Genomic DNA, 23,157 nt, shown 5'->3' with positions numbered 1-23,157 from the left:
GTGGCACTGTCAGTTGAGCTCTGCGTATGCCCAGCTCTCCACATAGGGCATTCCTTTCTTTCTTCTCTACATTAAGAATGACTTCACCTTTTGGCTGAGCTTCACTCCTACCTGGATAGTTATGCGAGTCTTTAGACATCTTCTTTCTACCCCACTTATTCCTCCTCCCCTAGTGCTCACTGCTCTGACTTTTTTCAGTTTCCCTGGCTTTTCTCCGCCCCAGGCTCTCTTGTCTTTTGGCTGCCTTTTGCCTCACTTCCTGGGTTTTCCTTCGCCGGTTTCCCTTCCATTCTTACTTCTTCTGGCTTCAGTTGTGCTGGTAGTAGACAGACTTAGGCGAGCTTGGCCATGTCTTTCTGTCCTGTGGCTTCTGGACCAGTTAGACACTTCTTATTTTGCCTTCATGCTTTCCAAGTCTAAAGGCTCCTGAGTGTGCATACAATAAGCACCTTCCGCCTTAAGAAATGGGTTTAGCACAGTTGCATTTATGATAGTTTCCGAACGGAGATCAAACAGCCCACTCATGTTATTTATTAAAGATATTCATGAAGTGCCACCGATACCCTGAGGCTCGACCTGTGAACAAGACAGAATGAAGACCGTGACGTTGGGCTTAAAATTCATATCACAAACAAACAATAAAATCACTTAAAAGAATTAAAAAATGAAGTTATCAAAGACACCATATTGATGTTTCTTAGTTATGAAATTCCTTCAAAGGGCTCCAAATGGCTAGTAATATTTTCCCACTCTTCTTAGATTAATATTTATACCTTACTGATTTCTGCATTTTATATAAAGGATGGGGAGTAGGAACAGATGGTTTAGAGACCTTGTTCTGTTTTTTTGTTGTTTATTTAATTTTTTTGTTGTTGTTGAGGATATCTCTGGATAATATGTTGTCATAGAAAGCAAGACTATTCTTTTTAGACTTTCTCAGTCAGTGTCGGTCTAAGGATGCCGTCATATTCTTTATTCAGAAGCCGAGGTAGGAAGCTGTTGCAGCTGGAGTAACTTTTAAGTGCAGAAAGCTAATAATGGAGAATTGGCTCTGTACAGCGTGGAATTTCACACCATAGACTGTGACTGTGAGCAGGGCATCCGGAAGAGTGTAGTTTTGTTCTTTTACGATCAAACTGCGTTTGTGTTTAGTATCCTGCCCACTTTATCACAGAGCTGTGGTCTGGGGCACAGCAGCAGAGTAGCCGGGTTCAGCATTTCCCGCTCCTCTTCATGAAAGGGAAGAGTAGGAGACCGCATCTTTGGGAGCAGCTAAGTTGGAAACTCAGAAGGTAGCTTATCTCTTAAACACTGTTAGCTGCTTCTTCTCCACAGTGTTGCCATGCGGTTAGAATATATTCATTGACATTGCACATCACCTTTTCTCTTCACTAAACACAGTGAAGTTTATGTGTTCATTCAGATAATGCCAAGACAAGTTTTCTTTTCAGCAGAGGTGGGAGTCATAGTCAGAGAACCAAGTTTAAATGATGGTTTTACCATTTGCTGGGCGGCAATGAACGTACCCTCCTCTAAGTTCATTTCTGTCTGCTTGAAGTAGTGCTAACATCACATCACAGTATTGATACGCGAAGTAAGGCGTGCAGTTCCTGCTATTCAGGAAGTGGTGGATATTGAGCGTTTAGAGTACATTAACCAGATGAGCTTGGAAGATGCCCTCCATGTCACAAAATACTTGAGAGAAGCAAGCTCAAATGGGGAGAGAGATATTGGGGCCCACCCCTTCAAGTCACTAGGGTTTCAGCCCTTGGTGGCACAGACATCATGGTAGGATCTTGTGGGGCTGCCCGGATCCCCTTCAAAGATTCTTTCCTAAGATCTGATTTCCTTTAACTACCCACTCCCTCCCAAAAGGTTCCACCACTTCCTAGTAGTTCCACAGGCTGGGGATGAAACTATAGCATAGGCTTTTGAAAAATAAGCTGCATATATTTCTGTGGCTCCAGGCAGTGTAAATCAGATTCATAGCTCTGAATTTGTGATAAATTCAGGAAATTTATCATTACCTAGATTCACCTAGGTTTATTATAATATACAAGCTACCTATTTTTGTATATAATAGAAAATGATGATGATGATGATGAAGATGAAGATGATGGTTTTTCAAGACAGGGTTTCTCTGTGTAGCCCTGGCTGTCAGAACTCACTTTGTAGACCAGGCTGGCTTCTAACTCAGAGATTCGCCTGCCTCTGCCTCCCCAGTGATGGGTTTGAATGCATGCACCACCACTGCCTGGGATAGTTATTTATATTTATTTGTAATACTGGGGACTGTATGCAGGTAAATACCCTAACATTGAACTATAACTCCAAACTTTACTTTTTTGTGTGTGGTTTTTGAGACAGGGTTTCTGTGTATAACAGCCCTAACTGTCCTGGAACTCAGTTTGTAGACCAGGCTGATCTAGAACTCACAGAGATCCACCTATCTCTGCTTCCCAAGTGCTGGGATCAAAGACATGTGCCTTCACTTTTTATTTGGAGACAATATTGCCCTGGGTGCCCGGAAACTTGGAATTCTCTCTTCCTCAGCTTCCTGAATAGCTAGGATTGCAGGTATAACCCATCAGTCCTGGTAGGGTTTTATTTTTGTTGTTGTTGTTGTTTAATACTGAAATTGCTGCTTAGTTACTCATGAGAATAAAAAAATCCAGTATGGTTCATAGGTATGAAATCCTTGTTTTAGCTTGTCCCTCTGTATCTTATTAGCTTTTTATGGAGGTATGAGGTAAGGTGGGGTTAATCTTTCATTGTATTATATAAATATTAGTGTTTTGTGCACACATTTAAATATCGTTTTCCTCTGCTGTGCATTTCCTCACTTCTTTTTCAGGTCTCTAATAGATGCAGTTGCGCAGGGGTTATAAAATTGCTGCACATATACTAAAGAATAACAATGATTTTTCAAACGGTACAGAGTGTAATTAATTTTTATAGAAACAGTGTGTACCTGCCAAGTGGGTACTTTGAAAATGAAACAGCTTTCAATTGTGTGAAACTTGCTTGAAAATGTGATCTCCATTGCTTTCCTTTCCTTATGGGTCGGAGACAGTGGAGTGGAAGTTAATTATGACTGTGCACCCAAGACTGATTCTTCCACTTATTTATCATTTATTTATTTATTTTGGTAAAATCGCACTTTAGAAGCAAAGTTCCTTTGGGCCAAGAACAGTTCGAAAGCATTTGAATGTCCTGGATTTTAATTGGAAAGAGGATTTAAATGCAGCCTTGAGTAAGTTATCACCTGTCCCCAAAGGTAACATGCTCTCTGACACCTGTTGGTGCCAGCGGCGGTTTTCTCTAATCTTCTCAGTCAGTGCTGCAGTGTAGTGAGAGTATATGACATGCCCCAACTCTAAATACAGAGCCCTGATTTATTCTGACAACATGTCCTATTGCATATCTGTTACAAAATGTATACAATACCTCATTGTTAGGGGCCCGTTTGTGTAACAGCTTCCTGCGTTTATTAAATTCCATGCACAGGTTTCTGATTCCCACATGGTCTAGTTTGTAATCTGTTTTGGCTCTTGTCCTGTCTTCTTTATTTTGGTAATATGTTTCTGTGGTCAAAGTGAGTTTCCAAAACAAAGTTATTTATTGATTTGGTTGTAAAGGTGAAGAATCAAGGGGAAAAAACAAATATTCTTTTGTGTGTATTTGTATAGTGACGTTGCTGATTTAATGATTTGCTTAAGATAGGACAGGTGACAGCAGTGGTTTTGTCACAGGGCAGGTTGCCAGAATGATGCTTCTCACTTCCCGAGCTCAGATGGGGTGCTTTGGACTCAGAGTCCCAGTAGCACACTGCTTGCCAAGATGATTTTTCATTTTGAGTAGTGGTTCTCCATATTTCCCACACTGCAGTGCTGCTCAGAAGGTTGGGCAAAATTAGAGTAGGGTGAGCCTCAGAATTTGGGTTCTAATGAGCAGTGCCCTTGTGGTGTGGATGTTGCTGGTCCTGGGTCCTTACATTGGTTACCATGGAATCAGAGCACTGGGAAGCATTTGGTCGTCTCTGACTCCAGGTGTCGAGGAGGGAGGGTGCTGCATTTGATAGGGCCAGAGAGAGGAAAAGGCCAAACAATTCCAATCTTTTTATCTGTTGTCTTTGGAGCTGTTATATCTCACACAATTGAATACTCATATTAGTTATTTTTACTACTAGAAATCAAATCAAATTTAGGAGGGTCAGTGTATTTGACTGTTCGTTAGCACAGTCATTTTTTTTTTCTGATCTGGTTCCCGTGTCCTTCTTCATCCTGTGCCTTCCTCTGCCCCCCACAAAGAGTGACTTGAGACTAGCCACAAGATGGGTGTCTTTCAGAAAGGACAGCAATTAGACAGGCTTTGTTTCTTTGGCAAGATTGTCACATCAGGGTTGGGCGGTGGTGGCGCACACCTTTAATCCCAGCGCTTGGGAGGCAGAGGCAGGGGGATCTCTGTGAGTTCGAGGCCAGCCTGATCTACATAACTAGTGCCAGGACAGGCTCTAAAGCTACACAGAGAAACCCTGGCTCGAAAAAAAAAAAAAAGAAAAGAAAAAAAAAAAAACAAAACCAAAACAAACAAAAGACTGTCACATCAATCAAGTTTATCATTATAATAAAATCTACATTGTATTGGCTTTTAGCTATTCTGGCTTTGTGGCAAGAAGGACAATGGTTGGTTCAAATATACCTTACAGTGTTTATCATAGATTTCCAAAGCAAATCTGTATCTTTAATCAGTTACCCCCAAAGTTTAATTTATTTACCTTTCAAGTTATGTCATTACTACGACTTCAGTAAAATGAATGTAATCCTTAGAAGTCAGTCTGGTTTGTTTCTCAGCGAAGGCTGTGTTTAATTTGTGTGTATGATCAGCACTGCTCAGCCTTCATTCATTAATATGCGATTCCTACTTCTCGTTCAGGAGCAACGTCCACCCAGGTAGTGCCCGTGGCCCCTTTTGTTTGTTAGCGAAAGGACAAAGTTAAACCTAACTCACATTTCCCATTAGTTCCCGTCTCAGCATTATCTGGGGTTGTCCGAGTTCGTTCCTGACACCTCTTGAATTGGGTAGACACTGGAACTTTAGAACAGTTCAAAGCATAAAATGCTGCCTTCAATAGGGCTCCTTTAATTTTGCTTATGAAACATTTTCTCAGATGTTTCTTTCTTTTAAATAATGCCCTGTGCTCAGATTTTCCTAGAATAAAACATCCTGCCAGGTAAAGGGTTTAAGAGATCTAGGCCATGCTTACTCAATGAAATGCAGCCGAGTGGAAAATACCCCGTCTTCCTGGCTCAGAACACTAGGTCTTTTCTAATACATTGGTTCAAGGAGATTCTATTATTTAAAGAACTGGTGTTACACCGACATTAATTTACTAGGGGCAGATTTTCGTCTTTTGTGAGATTGTGTGTTGGGGTTTCTGTCGGAGGGAATTCACGGCTGAGAACAATGGTTTCAAGCCAGCGAGAAGCTGTGCTTGAACTTGGTACTGCTTTTCAACCTTTACCCTCTTGCTGAGAAGACTTGCCTGAGTCAGATCATTGAGGATTAATAACTAGTGCATTGCTCAGCATCCTGCAGGGGTTGTGTCAAACGCCTTGGCTTTGAAGAGTTACTGTTTTGCTTAATAAGTCTAGAGATTTCAGGTTCCACTGCAAAATGGAAGCCCAGGATCCTGTTGATTAACATGGTCTCCCTGCAGTCTGCCAGGTTGTGGCTCTTCTGTATGTCCTTCTGTTGTGACTAATACTGTTGGCAATAGCACTGTTGATCGATTACTAGTGAGTTTGATCTCTGGCTGCCATAGGAAGACTGGTGCATTGTCGCATGCCCTGTACGGTTCATTCTTCGACTTAAGTTTGTCCCGTTACAGAGGAAAAAGGGAAGTATTTGTCCTGGTAGGAGGAATGACAAGTGGTCAGGGCACTTGTGACAATACTATTTTGAGGCAAAAACTTGGGATTCTGGGCCAGATACCCACAAGGGGAACTATTGGTGACCAAAATGTCTGGTAGGCAAAAGAGGGTGGGTAGCTTTTCTGGGTGACCAGAGAGTCTTATTCTTGAAAGGATAGCCCAGGAGCACCCAGGATCAGATATGCTGGAGACAGGCTGTGTCTGTGGGTGAAAAGCAAAGGAAAAGGGGGGGGGGGCAGTAGACTAGACGTGTAAAAGACAGTGAGAGACATGGTCACAGCTGGAGAAGCAGGTTTTTACACTTACTGGTTTAGGCATCTTTATGATTTAGCTTAACTTGAAATATAACCAGGCAATAAGGCAAAGGATTTGGGATTTTGCTTACTTTCCGTATTTGTGCTCCAGCCTGGACTCAGGGAAAGGCCACAGCATTGAACGCGGTTAAAAGCCACCATTCTCATCACACCATCTCTCAGTGTTTGCAGAATGTGCAACCAAAGCTTGAGCCCTTGAGAAGACGGCTCTAATCAGAGTTCATTTGTGTTTTTCTAGGTAGCCCAGCCATGACCCATAGGAATCTGACTTCCTCCAGTCTGAATGACATTTCTGATAAACCTGAGAAGGACCAGGTAAGCAAAGACTTTTCCTCTTTGAAATTGAAGATTGACTGTGTATCTAAGAGATGTTTGGTTGGATTAGAGGTAGTGATTGCCACCACTAAAATGGGCGTTATGTACAGATAAGGGCTCGATCCTTTTCTAAGGAAGAAAACAAAATGTGTGGGTATCAGAGGAGGAGCCAGTGAGTCTTGGCTTTGGCCTTTTGTGATGCATTCTCCTGGGCTCTTTTAGCTTTGGGGCTACAGTTGCCTGAGCCTGGTCATATTAATAACCTTTAGCTTGGGTTCGTCATAGGGATCCAGTGGGTTATTTTCTGAAAACTGTTTTAGTGTACTCTAAAAGGCTAGTATGTGCTGGTAATTGTGTATTGTTAAGTGTCTGTAATAAAGGACAGAGATTTTGAACCTCTGCTATTTTTTTCTTTTGAAGAATGTGGTATAAACTAGGTCATTTTTCTAGTTGACTGGGTCTGTGGAGATAGATTATAGTTCAACAACATAATATATTGATACTTCTTGATGAAGAAAAAATTCCTAGAGCTTCAGAGGACACATACACACACAGATGTACACAACACATACACACACACACGTTTCCTCCATACATGTGCATTCACTTACAAATATTCTAGACACACATATTTCTGCACACAAACACGTACACACACACACACACACACATACACACACACACGCACTGAAATTCTAGCCTGCTCCAAGATTTATAGTTAAGTAGTAAGGGACATGAATGAGAAAGAATGATTTTGGTACTTGTTTGTGATGGTCCCAGTTTTCCCCTGTGTTAAGCAGAACCAGTACTTTATGGATGTTTCAGAAAACCACACATCTGATTCTTTCTCTTAAAAACTTCCTTTTGTGTCCCTTGGTATAACAGCAGAACACAATTGTAGTTGGCTTCATGCTTAGCACACTAACTGGGTATCAGTCCCAAGGCCTTCTTCTTTATCTGTCTCTTTAAGTAGGGTAGCTTTGACTTTTTTGTTCATACTTTGCTATTTTTTTCTGCAAAAAAATTTATGACAGCGTTATTTCTTTAACTGGCAGCTCTTATAGCAATGACAAGAGTTTTATAGGCTGTGGTGAATTCTAAAAAGTACAGGAAAGGTGAAATTACTCTCTTACTTATGAATGGCTCTTAGATTCTTTCTACCTTCTCACCAATGCTTCCTTAAAAGGCCTTCATTTGCCCAGACTGGATCACTAGCAAAACCTTTGAAGCTAATCTCAGTCCCATTTTCTCTCAGTTCAGTAGGCTTTTTATACCGCTGCTCCCCTTTCTCCCTGTGGATTAGAAGCATAATGGCTTTCTAGCAAGTTAAGTTTGACATCTCCCTCAGATCTGGTGTCATCCTTATCTGTTGGTGTGTCGGGAAAAGGCCTCTTCCTCAGGACTGATTCCTGTTCTTGGCATGACCTTGACATTCACTCTTGATTCCTTGGGCTTCTCCTCCAAAAACACTAACCTGGTTAGTTCTGCTTCTGATGGTTCTGGACATGGTCAGGGTTCCGGGCACTTGCTCGTGAATGTGTTGGTAAGCACAGAGCTATGGCATAAAGAGAACTTAAACCCTTAGAATTTCCTTCAAAGCTGCCTCGCTCACTATGGCTCCATCCAGCTTTTATCAAACAATGCTAATTACTCACAATCTCTGATTGGGAACTTGAGCTTGGAGAAGGAAACACCAATTAGGGTTGACATATCAGTTTGATATATCTTTTTGAATTAGTCTTCTTTTATTAGGGATCTTTAGCTAGAAATTTGTGAATAGGCTGCTGGTAAACGCGGGCTGAGAGAAATTTGTTATGTTGTTAGGTCTCTTTAAATCTGTTCATATGTAGAGGAAGTCTCATGGCTTCCAGTGTGAATGACATCAAATTTATCTTCATGGATCAGACTACTTTGGTGCATCATGGGCCTTGGTTGTTGATTTTGCTGTAAAATGTGTGTAGCGTGGGTTCTTGAAATCAACGTTTCGGGTTATTGTTTTGCCTCCTGTCAGCATTCCATAGCCACTGACATTGATGTTAAAGGTGAAAAGACTCAGCTCAGGGATTTTACTAGTTCTGTTGGCAAAGCTGGCAAATGAAATTTAATGGGTGTATCTTATGAGACATCCACCCAAGTATAGCTGTCACTGTAGCCAGTTAGTCCACCGAGGACTTTCTCCCAAAATGTTCTCTCTTCTCTGCTTTCTTCCAAAGGCTGGAGAGGAGCTTAAAGGGACCCATGGTCTTGTCAGTATCAGACACGGAGGAGGGATAATGCGGGTGGTGGTGGGGGAAAGCAAGCTAATGCCTTGCATACAAAAGTCTTTTAAGGCAAAAAATTAAATAAGTAAAAAGGACAAGGACTTGCAGATGTGGTTCTATTAACCCCAGGTTTTATTTCTGTAGCCTGTTTTAATACCATAAACCTGGGGTTTTCTTATCCTCCCCCCCTCCGTCTGGGTGTGGAAAACAGGTTGCCATACTCAAATATACTTTGAAGAAGCTTTTATAATTAAGTAGCCTATGTCCTGGGAATGAGTTTGGCCGCGAAGTCAAACTTGTCTTGTGTGCTTTTCCAAGTTGTCCTCCCAAACATCCATCCAACTGCAGCTCAAGTCTCTGATTGACGGATGCTTCTGACTGGATACGATCTGAATCGTTGTAACTGGGCCCCGTGTGACTTCCTGGAGCTATATACCTTCCTGCTACACAAGAGATGGGTTTTATGTTTGGAGTTACGAGGAGCCGAGAGGCTCTCCCTGACAGCTCCAGGGTGACACAATTGGAGGGCCTATTTTTCACGAGATTCTATCTTGAGGAAGCCACACAAACAAATCTCTGGACTGCACTTTTTCTTCCTCGCTCTGCCAAACCTATGCAGTCAGGATTTCAGGAGCGGCTGCCCAGTTGAAAAATAGCACAAAACAGTTCAGAGCAGCAGAAACGCAGAGCCCAAACAGGGTGAAGCTGCACCTCCACACCCTCCCCGCTTGGATGTTGTGTTTACTAAGCAGAAAAGCACCTGTGAGGAGTACATACGCGTGCATCTGGAGCTCATCGAGTTGTTCATCTATGTAAATCCCGTTTTCGCTGTTGCTCTGGAATGTTCTTTGCATTAGCCAGTTATTGTTCCCAGTTGTCTTTGCTTTGCCTTCCTGTATTCCTTTCTTCCTTCTCTGATCTTTGAAAAATGGAGCTGAACAAGAGAGGTGATGCAGATGCAAGGCGTGAAGCCCAGGATTTTGTGAGTGATGTGACAGGATAAGGCGAGGTGGCTTTTTTCTCTCCTAGTACCAGGGACCCCACCTAGGGTTGCGTACCTAAGACACAAGTCTGCAACTGCTACATCTCCAGCCCTAAGATGGCTCCCCTCAGTATTAGCTTGGTAGCTTTAGCTCTTAGAGATGTACTGTGCTTATAGCTTTGGAGGGCCCGACTCTTCCAGGCTAACCATAGTGCAGTATTGTCTCCTACTTGCAGGTTCAGTGTCAGGCAAATTGCAGCCTGTAGATCCACAGTGCATGTTGTAGGTATAGAAGCACTGTACAGAGTCCCAAGAATACATGTAAGGGTCATGTGACCTTGTAATCTTTTACCTGGTTACCTCATTGTTTTAACAGAATTATCAGCCAATGTATCACATAGGTCTCCTGGAGAAATTTAACCTAGGATTAATTCTTCAAGTGTATCATGATTATCTTAAACATTATCTGATGTCTGTCATCTTTAAATATACTTAGAAGCCTTGAGTTTTATTTTTGCAGTCTTGGCCATTCATGGAAGTAGATGTAAATTTAAATATTTTGCTGGAGAGTAAGAGGATAAACCATTAAATCATGTCTGAATTTGAAATTGCTGTCTTGACAGCTATAAGAGGGAATCTAGAAGGACTCAGTCTGTGACTGACTATTCTCATCCTTCCATACACACAGTGCAGGATTGACTCAGCAGAGCTTAGCTGGGGTGATGTTTTCATGGCTTCTAAGTAGAATTTCCATCCTCGGTCCTTCATGCCGATTCTTTCATGGTCACAGATTCAGACAGGCACACAGGCAGTACCTCCTCCTCTCTGTGGGTCTGTGAATATGGGTGGTCCACCTTCACTCCTGGGGAGGAAGCTACAGTGAAGTCTTCTCTGAGGTTATAATTTTGTCTTTCGAATGTTCTCAGGGACCTTTGGGACACGGCCATGTCAGAAGAGCGCCAAACAGAATCACATCTGTGAAAACGAGAGAACAAAGACATGTTGTCCGTCCTTAGATGGTCACAGTCACTCCAGATTTGGTAGCAGCCACGAGCTGCCCCATGGCTCCGTGGCCACAATTTTCCTTCAGCCCTGTGTTTTGTTGCTTTTTAGTTTATCCATACGCTTTAGTTAAAATAGGACTGTGCCACTTTCACCCTTCTCTTTCCTTCTTCCAGCCCCTCTCAGGATCCACTTCCAACTCTCAAACTGATAGTCTCTTTGTCTTTGATTATTATTGCTTCATGTATGCATGTACTCACCAACATGTGCACCCCCCACACGCAGACAATTATAAACATACAGTCATCTGAGTCCATTTTTATTGTTTGTATTGATATGGTTTCAAGGCCTTGTGTTGCATAACCAATAAGGGGTTTATCTCTGAGAGAGGCTATTTCTCCCTCTTTCTCTCTCTTTTCATTAATTCCTGTTGTTCTTTATCCAGGGGTGGGACCCTGTGAGATTCCAGCCCTTCTGCATTTGCATGTCTGTTGATATTTGCCATTGCTTCTGGCTTGTTCATGTAGCCATTTCTAAGAGAGACCATTCATTTCACAGCAGATATTCTGGTATTCTGACTTGCAATCAATTTTTTCCACCCATTTTCTGCATTATTTCTCGAGCCATAGATGCAGGAGCTATGATACAGATGTTTCTACTGGGCCTGGGACCTCCAAGATTTTATGACTTCTGTATTTGTTTCCAGTTCTGGTTTTCTGTGATGGTCTCAGTTTGCTCTGATTCAGGATGGTATAGCTACACTTACCTCGGAGTATAAGGTTACAATTTAGAATATAGTAGAATATATGGTCTAGAAAAGTGGGAGTAGTAGATTCTTTCCCAAGGTTTATGACCTCACTCACCCTGGAAATTGACTAGGTTTCTGTTACCAGGTATGATTGCCTTTGTCTTTGGGGATGTTGAGAGGTAGGACATGAGAAATGGAAAAATGGGGAGGGACTCCAACTGGGGTGGAGGGAGAGAGGTCAATACAGAAGGAGAAGGAGGGACAGATAACACTAAGGCTGTTTGATAAAGTCTCAAGGAATCATATTATTATATATTTTCCAAAAATTATGCACAAAATACGTGTGTGTGTGTGTGTGTGTGTGTGTATCTTAGAGAAAGTTATGCCACTTGGGCTGACAGTGTTCCCACAAGAACCATAGACTAACCAAGCCCACAGTACAATGCACCAGAAACCTCCCTTTGACTGGATGGTCAGATTAATCCAAGTGACTCCCTAAAGTATATAATCTGTTGATGTAGGGCTTTGGTGCCTCTCAGAGGTTGAAGTAAGTTCCTTGTATTAGTTAGGGTTCTCTAGAGGAACAGAACTGATAGGATGAATGTGTGTATGCGTGCGTGTGTGCGTGCGTGCGTGTGTGTGTGTGTGTGTGTGTGTGTGTGCGTGCATGTGTGTGCATGAATGCGTGTATGTGTGATTTGTTAGAGTGGTATACAGGCTTTGGCCCAGCTAATTCAACAATGATGTGTGATTTGTTAGAGTGGTATACAGGCTATGGCCCAGCTAGTTCAACAATGGGTATTTCCCGATGGAAAGCCAAGAATCCAGTGGTTGTTTAGTCAGTGAGGTCTGATATCTCAGCAGGTCTTCAACCTGAGTTGTAAGCCTAAAGAAGCAGATTCTAGTGCCAGTGAAGGCATGCCTCAGCAACAGTCCTAACCAGCTATGGAATTTTCAGATTGATAAGATATGTACACAGGGGCAATGTGTGACATTCATATGTTGTGGTACCCTACCGCTGTCTAATCAGCTGTGTACTTTGGAAGGGACCACCGATGGTCACGTGATGCTCATCCTTAGGCTCCCTTCGAATATCATCAGCTGGCACTGAGACAATTAACAATGCTGATGTCTGTGATCATCCTTCTCTTTTCTACTAGGGATTGGACTTACTGTAGCTTTCTTTCCCCGCCCTGTGCTTTTCCCATGTTTCAAAATCTTTAACCACTGGTGGCCATTAGAGGTTGAGTCCTGACATCAATACTAGTTTTGAGTTTTAACTTAGACAGCGAAGGGAAGGGGCAGTTCATTTGAGTTTCTATGCCATGCCATACACGAACTATTGTGATCTAAATGTATTCACTAGAAATTATTAGCCATGCTCTTGATGATAGATTCCAGGGGTGAGTAAAGCTGATTTAGATTTTTTGAGTCCCGAGCTTCCAAGTTTGGGGCAAGAGATCGAGAGCAAGCACCAAGTAAGTAAACAAATGGGGTAATTCCCCACCACCAAGAGATCCTGCTCTGCCTGTGAAACAAGGGAGTGTCGGAAGGTGGGGAGGCAGAGGTGGGTAGGGGGTGTCAACAGAGGAGATCCAGGGACAAGCCTTGTTTTCTAGGCTGAGGGAAAAGTGAGGGTAGCGTCCCTGAGGCAGGAATGGGTATGTTTTACTTAAAGACAGAGAAAGGGAGTCCAGAGTGGATGGCTGAAGCAGAGCTAGCTGGCAGGTGTGCCATGGCAAAAGAGGTCGGCAGCGCAGTCGGGGGCTCCTTTCATTTTATTATAAGTGCAGCACGGCGCTATTTTTGGCTCTTTACCTGGAGAGTTGCATGTTCTGATTTACATTTAAAGTCATCACTGTGGATACCGGGATAGGCTAGCGGAATTTGCCAATGTTTCAGATCACCTGGTGGTGTTACTATATAAAGCCTTGCATGAGCACCTCTGTGTATTAAATTGAGAGCACAGTTACCTAACAACGCCAGTTTCTTAACATATCAGCCATAAATGTGAGGGCCTTATTAGTACCAACAAAGGAAGCTCTTTTGTGCTAAAGAACTGTGAGAAATAAATTGGCTTTCTTGTTTAAAGCATTTCCTACGAACTGTTAAAGAATTATTCTACACTAATGAAAACATTTAAATATTCTAACATACTATAAGTGGGCATAGACATATAGAAGAATATAATATAGGAGCTTTTGAGTGGTTATATTCACATTGGCAATCCTCTCTGTGTCCCTGTGACTGAAGTCAGTCATGCCAGCTGAGCAGTGACACATGGCTAATGCTACTAATGCCACATACACTGGAGGCTTCACTGAGCAGTAGACAAGCAGCAGGGTTATTATGTTTGGAAAGGAACGTTGAAGGGTGCAGGAAAACAAGATCATCTGTGAGTGCTTCTGGGGTCCAGTTTCTCTCTCTCTCTCTCTCTCTCTCTCTCTCTCTCTCTCTCTCTCTCTGTGTGTGTGTGTGTGTGTGTGTGTGTGTGCATGCGCTTGCATGAGCACACGATGGAGGCAAGAGATTGACAATGGATAGCTTTTATAGTTGTTTTCCGTCTTTCTTTTTGAGGCATGGTCTCTCATGGAGCCTGGAGTTCACTGACTCAGCTAGACTCCGTGGCTGCTGAGCTGTGGGGTCTGTCTCTTTGCTCCCCCAGCGCTGGAGGTGCTAACCTGTTGCCCCACACAATTTTTACTTGGGTGCTGGGAATCCAAATTCAGGTCCCCATAGTTGTGTGGATAAGAACTTTACTGAGTAAGCCATGTCCTCAGCACTCCGTGCCATAGTCTTGTCTGAACTTGAGTTCTGAATGTTGGGTGCACCGTATCCCTGCATTATACATTTAACAAAAGGGTTCGCAGTTATGACGTATCTTCAGTAATAACCTGGCAGGTGGTATAGTAGATATTTCTGTTTTCTTTTGTTCTTTGCAGTTTGTATCATTCTCTCTGTCAGCTATCCCATGTATGTACTTAGACTATGTAGCAAAGAGTAGTGGGCTTCCATTACCTGTAATCTTTTAGGTATATTCTCATGTCATAAATCACTTGTGTCTAACTAAGACTTCAATAAGCAATGTTTGGAAGTGGAAAATTGTTACAGAGCCAACAGCAATACCTTATGGGCTTGGTTAAGCAATTTATCTAAAGCCATGATTATAAAGCTTTATAGTAGTTACTATATATATGTGTATTATAATATGGATACATATATATGCAATTACTACTTATTATAGTAACATTATTGTCTATGATATTTTTAGATCTCAGACTTCCTCAATGAAAAGTGTGTACAACTGCTGTAAAATTTAAGCAAGGCAAATGTGAACCATCTATTTTAGCTCTTCAAAGTAACCCCTGTTAGCAGTTGGACTTAAAGTCCTGGGCATTCTGGGTGCGTGACTCCTACACTGACCAAATCAATGGGAATCGATAGATCCTGCTGTATTCTTTTTGAAGGTTGCATAGTATACCCAAACCTAATTTTATTCATGTGATCCAGTAATAAACACCAATTTGTTTTTTCCTTACAACTCTATGTATGCCTAAAAGAAACAGCCTCATTGTAATTCCCTTCATGGGTATTTATGAGGATGTTCATGTCAGTGCAGTTACTGGGTCACCATTTATTGACAATCCAATTAACTTCTCAAGGGGACTACTAATTGTATTCTAGATTTTTAAAGCACCTTTATCCTCCCGTACTCATGGACTGTTTGCCTGTTAGACTCAAGTTTATCCTTTACATGAGACCCTAAGGGCCAGGTGAAAGAGAGTCTCAGTGCTCTCGAATTTGGCTTCTTAGTTCGCATCGGGGCTTTCTTCAGAAGTTAAAATACAGGTCATAAGACGGCCTTCATACTCCTGGTTTGATTGGATGCCCACTTTGGCTCATTGCCTGTATCCCAAGGCGCAGGTGGAAAATGCTGGCAAGCCGTAGCCTTGGCCGCTGCTGTTCTGTTGCTTCTCTGAAGCAGCAGAAGGCTGAAGGTCTTGGAGTTCTTAGCACCGAGGCAGCTGCAGAAACCCTCTGGGAGTTTCCTTGGCAATCTGGAAATGGCTTCTTCTCAGGAGTCCTACTTGGTGGTCTGCATCTGGAAGAAAAAGAAAACCTGCAGACTGAGCTGGCCAAGCCTTCCCTTGGAGGCATTACTCAACTCATTTGCAGCTGTGCTGTGCCTCTCCTTTCTTTCTTGCCCCGTTCCTCGGGAGAATTGTAAATGAACTGATGTCCAGATTCCTAGCTCGGTATAGGGCTTTGTTAGGTGCCTTAAAGGACTGCGGCATGTGGGCGAGCTAAGAGATGAGTAGAGCCCCTTCCGTGGTGGCATCGTTGCGGATTATGCTGTTCCCTCACAGGGAGCATCTACAGAGCAGTAGAAAGAGGTCATGGCACCCACGGGAGTCATTCTGCTCTACGAGAGCTTCTTACTGTCACTTGTCTATTGATCTAGAGGCCTGTCGATTCCGGGGCCAATCTCTTGATCTTTTGCTTCCACAGAGAGTGTCCTGACTTCTCCACATGCTATCACCAGTGCTGTGGTTTTCCTGATAGGACTGATCGGAAGTGAAAACGATGCTTGCTTGTCCTTCTTCTGCCACCATATGAGAAGGCAGCAGTCATTTCTCTGGTGGTCTGAAAGACAGTGGAGCATACCACGTATACATTCCTGCCTCCCTGCTGTTCTGTGCATAGATAGTAAGAAGATGAAAAGTTATTAAATAATTGCATGGGTAGTCATTGCAAACGTTGAGTTTCAAAACTGGCTGCAGTGTTTATCATTCAGTGGTTTAATCAGGTGGTATTGTGGAAGTGTCCCATTCATAAGATTGCTGATTGAGCTTCTTTCTGTGTAGGAAATCATTTACAATCAACATAGATAGGGGCCACCTGAGGTAGATGGCTCAGGCAGATGCCACACCTCATTACTACGGCCACCTCCATACCTTGATGCTTTGGAATGGTTAATATCAACCTTACTTGACATGCACTGGCAAATTTGAGTGAAGAGCTGAATTTTCCTAAGGTTAAATTCATTTAAGCAACAGAGTTACGTTCCTGTCTACACGCCTGTGCTTTTAATCTGTGATGAACTCTGCCTGTAGGGATTAGGGTTGCCTTTAGGTCTGAAACCTCAGTGAAACAGACAGGTGTCCAACTGATCACTTCTGGGCTTTGAGGTATGCGTCATGCTGAAAGAGCTAATTACCTGAATTAGTATTTTAAAAATTCAAGGAAAATTTAAGGGTCTGATATTGACTAGTTGTATAATTCTGCTGCCATGACAATTAAAAGATGTCATATTCTGCGCCTTTCCCCTAGATTGGATTGACGGGGTCCACGAGATAAAGTTCATGTGTATTTATTTTGGTGAGTGCGTCTATGTTTTGTGTGTGTGTGTGTGTGTGTGTGTGTGCATGCAGGTGTGCTCACTTGTGTGTACACATATGGAAGCCAAAGGTTGACAGTGAATATATTGCTTTATTGCTCTTCACCTTGTTTTTTCAGACAGGGTATCTTATTGAACTTGGAGTTTGCCATTTTGGCTAGATTGGCTGGCTACAAGCCCTTAGTGTCTGCCCGCCTCCATTGCTTGAACACTGGGGTTAAAGGCATTTGTCACCTGACTTTAACTTGGGTGCTGGAGATGCAGTCCCAGTCTCAAGCCCTCACACTCATATAACAATCACCTTTCCCTTTGAGCAATGTCTCCAACACCACAGTAATATGGTTTTACAATGGTACGATGTGTGGTCTGAGATAGGGTGATCCTAGCAATATAGTACACAGAGTTCAGGGAAAGAAAGGTACCCACGAAGGTCAGAACAGCCCATCAAAGACAAGTGAGCATTTTGGAAGCTCCTGGCCTTTTAGAGAACATAAATAATAGAAGACAAGCATGCTAGCCAAATGAGACGTTCATCCTCAGGTACAAAGTGGGAAAGATCAGCAGCTGTCTGTTGTTTAACAGCACAAGCAGATGACTTCCTTCTTCAACAGATTAAAAATACTGTAGCTTTTACTATTCTTTGAAGCAGTGCTCCCAATCCCTCTAGTTCTGATGAAATACATTGCTCTGTTTCGTCTCCATAGTTAGTGTCCCTTGTCAAATGAATGAACGTAGCTTAGACTGACAAGTTGGCATGTCCACGGGCCAGAGTGGATAATCCAGTTAGAGTCCATCTGATTTATTAATCGTCCCTTGCTTTGCTGTAATGCCTCATGGTTCCTTGACTTTCTGACTGTTCAGGATCCATCCTCACTGTGGACAGAACCCCCTCTAGGTCATCAAGTCTGATATGTATCCATCCTTACAACTGTCCCTATTTATTTATTTTTGACAGCGGACAAAGCACTTCTGGTTGAACTTTGACTTTAGGCTCATCACAGAAATAGCACTGAAGACAATCCGCAGATTAAGCCTTATGTCTTTTGAATTTCAATTTTCTGGTTCAGAGTACAGAATTATAATCCACTTAGCAGTGCAGGCTCCATGGGTGCCTGAAAGGGAGAGTGCTTAATAGATTCTAAAGTGTGATGCAAATACACACCACTGTGCCCACTCTCACCGTGTAAGTGAGCCGCTGCCCCTCGGTTTCGGTTGGCTCTGCCATAAAATTGGATAGGAGACAAGGTAGGATACAAGTCGGTTTTGTTTAGTGTATCTCTCCTCGCCATTCACATTCACATTGCTAATTTGGCGCTCAGTATTTTGTGCCCTTACCTTTTGTGCTGTAATGGCGCACCCTCACGGTAATGAAATGTGTCTGATATCCCTGTGAATTTTACTATCGCTTCTACATGGGCTGGACTCAAAAGTGTATTTTTCTTTATCCTTTGTTTTTTAAATTTTCATTTTTACGTGTATGAGTGTTTTGCCTTGCACGTCTGTGTGATCCCCTGGGATTGGAATTGCAGATGGTTGCGAGCCACCATGTGGGTGTTGGGTATCAAACCTAGACCTCCTGGAAGAGCAACCGGTGCTCTAACTGCTGAGCCCATCTTCTAGTCCAGGGACTGTTTATTTTGAGATGTATCAGTGGCACTTACCTTGAGCCTCACCGTTAAGTACTCCAGCTGATGTAATTGCTCCTGTTCTGAATTTCTAACCCTATTGAGGACCTATTGTTTGCATTATGAAGTTGTTGCTTACTGTTTTCAGTGTGTACACCTTCTGTGTTGTAGGGAGCGTTGGGGGCTCTAGTAAGTTATTTGCCAATGGTGATGACTCACTGGTGACAATAATTTATGTTAGGATTTCTTTCTTGAGTCTAATAAAGTGAATATGAGAATTTCTCACAGAAAAGTGGTTTCTTAAAGTGTGGTTATTGTTTTACCTTTTCATTCTGGTGAAACGTCTTTTTTTTTTTTTTAGTTTAATATATTTTAATAGCAAACTTACAGGAACAGCACAGAAGACATACAACATTAAAAAATAATTACATGTAGGACAATTCAGTTAGAAAAGTATAGTGAACGGATGGGTTCTACTCTATGATAAAAATGCTACAAACACCATTTAGTTGTTGTCAATAAGAAATTTACGTATTTTTCTGGAAATGTTTCATATATTCATTGGCAATATGTTTTAATAGATAAACTAGTTGCTAAAAATATACTTTCTTGTCTATCTTATATTTATATATTTTTCTCACTTAGGACAATTACCTAAATGCTGGCACGTCAAAAATAGTTTGCTGCTGTATTTTTAAAATCTATTTACACAGCTTTCTTGTTATGAAAATGAAAAGAACATAGTCAGCTAACATGTACTATAAAGAAATCATCATAGAATCTTTATTTTCACTTAAAATAAAGGCTAGTATGTCCCAAGACTATGCTGGAGAGCCAGCTGTCACCACACAGAGTTATTCTATTCTGGGTCATGTGGTATTGCTACGCTGTCCAGGTAGGGCAGATTTAGATCATGGCATTGCATTGAATCTGTAGATTGCTTTTTGTGAGATTGCCACTTTCACTATGTCCATTCTACCTACCCAAGAACATCTCTGTCCAGTTTCTTATGGTCATATTCCCAGGGTAACATCATGGTAATTACCAGTGTGTGCAATGGAAAATAAACAAGAACAAGTGAAATTCGAGCCCAGCTGCTTGGCAGGATGACTCGTTTCAGGAAAACTTCATAGCCAGAAGAAAGGGAACTTGCTTTTATTCACATGGCTCATTTCTCAAAGGAAACATAAATCATAGAAGTTATTTTCAATATCGATGAGTCTGAGAAACTAGAGATTCCAATACATAGCTAACGTGGAAGCTTCACTTGAAGAAAGATCAGATGCCTGGGCAATTTTGGGGGCTGTGGGACTACGATCTTCAAGAAAAGCTTTCCCAGTCACTGCTTTGTAGAGGAAAGAAGTTGTTTGGAAAACTGACAGTGGCTCTTACTATTTACAGTAGTTATGAGGCTGCCTGTCAAAGCGAGGAGTTCTTTCAGACTGTCCCTTTTCATCAAAGACTGTGAAAACAACTGTAAGAATGTGTTGCAAGGGGCCTTTTCATTGAGAGATGGCAGCACTGTGTGACTCTGACACTTCCTGAGGGACATCTTACTAATAGAATCCAATAATCCTTGGATTCGAATTCACAGTTTGAATTTCAGTGATACTTACAAAAAGTCATGTATGTTCTCTCCCGAATCAATGCCTGAGTCAGGTGGGAGAGCTGTCCCTGCCCTCTGCTAGCTGGGACACTCGGGAGAGCAGGCCCTGCACCTCACCTAGGCAGTACAATAGAGCCAGGCCCTGTTGGCAGAGGTGTGGTTGAGCCAGCCCCAAAGTTGTGAGCATGGGAGAGCTGTCCCCATTATTCATCTGTCTTGAGGTGGCATGGGTGGGGCAGAGATCCTCCTTCCTCGTTGTCCATCAGTGCGGATGGGAGAGCTGTTCCTACCCCTCATCAGCTGCAGCACTCTGGAGAGAGTTCCCTAAATCTCTCTTGGGCAACCCAATAGAGCTAAGGCAGGAGACCTGGCCCTGCCCCTTGTTCATAGCTGCAAGGGGTAAACTAGCCAGGGCCATGCTGGAGAGCCCACTCTTGTGGCAAGGACTAGGCAGCTTTTGGAATGACCAACTCTGCAACTACCCAGGCCCGGAACTGGGCTTATGTGTTGGTCCACCCCAACCAACATCCACTCCATCTGTGATCTTCTGGAACACAGCGGGGATGTCGGGGACCCAGGGCTACAGGATCTCCACAGCATAGGGTGACAACGGGATGTCTAGGAAGAATCCCAGCGAGGGCCCTTGTCATGACTGTGATCAGGGGCCTCAAACCAGACCAGCGATTCTTTTGGATAAGCACCTGAATGCGATAGTATATGGATACAGGGGTTTACTGCATGACTCACTGTGTCACGTTGCAGCTACAATGAGGAGATTTTTCCCTTTCCCCTTCTCTCTCTCCCCCGCCTCTTTTTCTCTTAGATTTTATTTTGTTTTATTTTTGGGTGGAGGGGAAGATGGGTGGGTTCAGGAGGCATGATGTGAAAGACATAAAGAATACATAAAAAGTTGTATTTTTTTTATTCTTTGAACCATGTGTCAAAGTAGTACAGCATACAGGTTTTATTAAAATAAGGGTTTAAAACTAGAACAAATCAGATAAGAGGTTTATTAGACAATCTGTACTCTTCAGTTGTACCAAGGGCTATACACTGCCTGTGTGTGTGTGTGTGTGTGTGTGCGCCTAGCATACAGGAAGACCAGGGTTGCAGCGCCAGCATCAAAGGAAAACCAAAGCAAACAACAACCACTTATCTCCACCTCCTCCCTTGCTTTCTTGAAACTCCAGAAGTGGACTGAGTAGGAAAATGGCCTGTGTAAGATGGAGCAAGACTGAGACAGTGTTACTATTTGTTTTTTGAGTGCTTCAAGAGAAAGTAGCAGAGTGGAGCATCGGTGTGCTTCTGTTTGTATTGGAATGGAGCACAATCTAGTAGGATTCTGCATTAAGTTGTTCTGTGCATCAGATAGGCGAGATTCATTCTCATGGCAACTTCTCCTTCCCTGCTTTCTCAACAGCAACAAGCCACTAGCCAATCGATGGCAGGACGCTAGAAATTATATAAACCACTGTGATATATACGCTACAGCACACAGGAAGCCAACAAAGATGCCTGAGAATATACTGAGTATGTGCGGCAGGCTTGTCTACTGATGGAGTGTGCAGACACATTGCTCACTGACGACTGTTATCGTCACAGTGAAGCCCAGAGTGACGTTCAGAGTCCTACATCTCCCACCTAAAATCTCTCTCCCATGGACATGCAGGTCCTCATCCTTGATGAGTTATGACAGCCACATTGAAGTCTTCCTGCTCCGATGCTGTGCCACTGCCTTTCCTGCCTGGGTCTTTGCCTGTGCTGTTTCTTTCAGCTACAGTGACATTCCCTAGAGACAGCTTACACTCACTCTTTATTTCTCTGTAAATTTTGTCTCTTTGGGACTTGATAATGCATGTCTGTAATCCAGTGTTCCCGTGATGACATGGGAAGTAGAGACTGGAACATTCCTGGAAGCTCAGAGGCCAGCTAGTCTGGGGCATGCAGCAACAAGCAGCCTGTCTCAACAAAATGAAAGATGAAGACCAATGTCTGAGGTTGACCTCCGATCTTAGTCCTCACACACATGAGCACACACGTGTGCACACATGCACGCACATGAGGCAGCACAAAGGAGTCAAGGAGATCCTCAGACTCAGTGTTCATAGACTCAGGGGGACTGGCACTGCCGATGGCTTTAGCCCTAAGCACAGAAGAGCGAGAAGCTCTTAGGGAAACTCCTTCACAGGGTTTCTGGTTGTCAGAAACAAACTCTTCCCTCAGTGCCTCTTTCTCACGTTGTCGCTGCTCTCTATTGTTCTAATTTGGTACATGTTCTCGGAGACCTTGGTGAAGAGTACATGGGGAAAAAAACCTGCTGAATAAATAATAGCACGACTACTACAGATTTAATTATAGCCATACAGCTGCCTCTTTGAAGTGCTGTTCTGGGGCCATATGGCCGCTTGGTACATTTGAGCCCTGGAAAGACGTGGCTTCAGTGCTTCACAGAGGGTAGTACTGAGTTCTCATAGAACTGACAGTAGCCATTTGGAAGACAGTAGATAGTACACCATTCTCCTACTCCCTTCCCCCTCACAGATTTTGATTGACAAGTTTTTGTTAAACTCGAATGTTTTGGTATTAGAGCATCCGCTCACACACGGTTTAGGACTTAGGTGGACTTGTCAGCCCGACAGCTGATTATTGTTGCCTCGTGAGAACTGATGACTGGAATTACTTTCACATGCAGCCATATTAACTTCTTTCCAAAGGCATTTTTAATAGGTTATCATTTCAGTTGTTTCTTCTCCCAGTGGGAAAAGATTGGGGGTGGGCTCACGCGACTGTTTGCTCTTCTAAGAGTGTGACCTTGAAGAAGGCTTCTGTTACTTTTCTGGGTCCCAAGAGAGCCAGGAACGAGCTCTCCCAGGTCCCTTCCAGTTTCAGAATCTTCTGAGTAGGAGTAAGTGGGAAAGATGCTCTTACAATGGACACAGCTGGGGGACAGAGGTGGGTTTTCCTGACCATGGT

At 42.8% G+C, this 23,157-nt stretch overlaps 1 protein-coding gene across 1 annotated transcript in view; it reads left to right on the top strand.

Moving 5' to 3' along the window:
• Positions 1–23,157, top strand: part of Slc4a4 (solute carrier family 4 member 4) — a 330,071-nt gene that overhangs the window by 176,574 nt on the left and 130,340 nt on the right. Inside the window, exon 7 of the mRNA XM_038315817.2 lies at positions 6,486–6,562. Within this exon, the coding sequence (XP_038171745.1) occupies positions 6,486–6,562 (77 nt within the window). The remainder of the gene's footprint in view (positions 1–6,485; positions 6,563–23,157) is intronic.

Source organism: Arvicola amphibius, chromosome 1 (genome assembly GCF_903992535.2).
Source record: "Arvicola amphibius chromosome 1, mArvAmp1.2, whole genome shotgun sequence".
In the NCBI taxonomy this organism is placed as follows: domain Eukaryota; kingdom Metazoa; phylum Chordata; class Mammalia; order Rodentia; family Cricetidae; genus Arvicola; species Arvicola amphibius.
The sequence above is the reverse complement of the archived record's forward strand: the minus strand, read 5'-3'. Positions and strand labels throughout refer to the sequence as shown.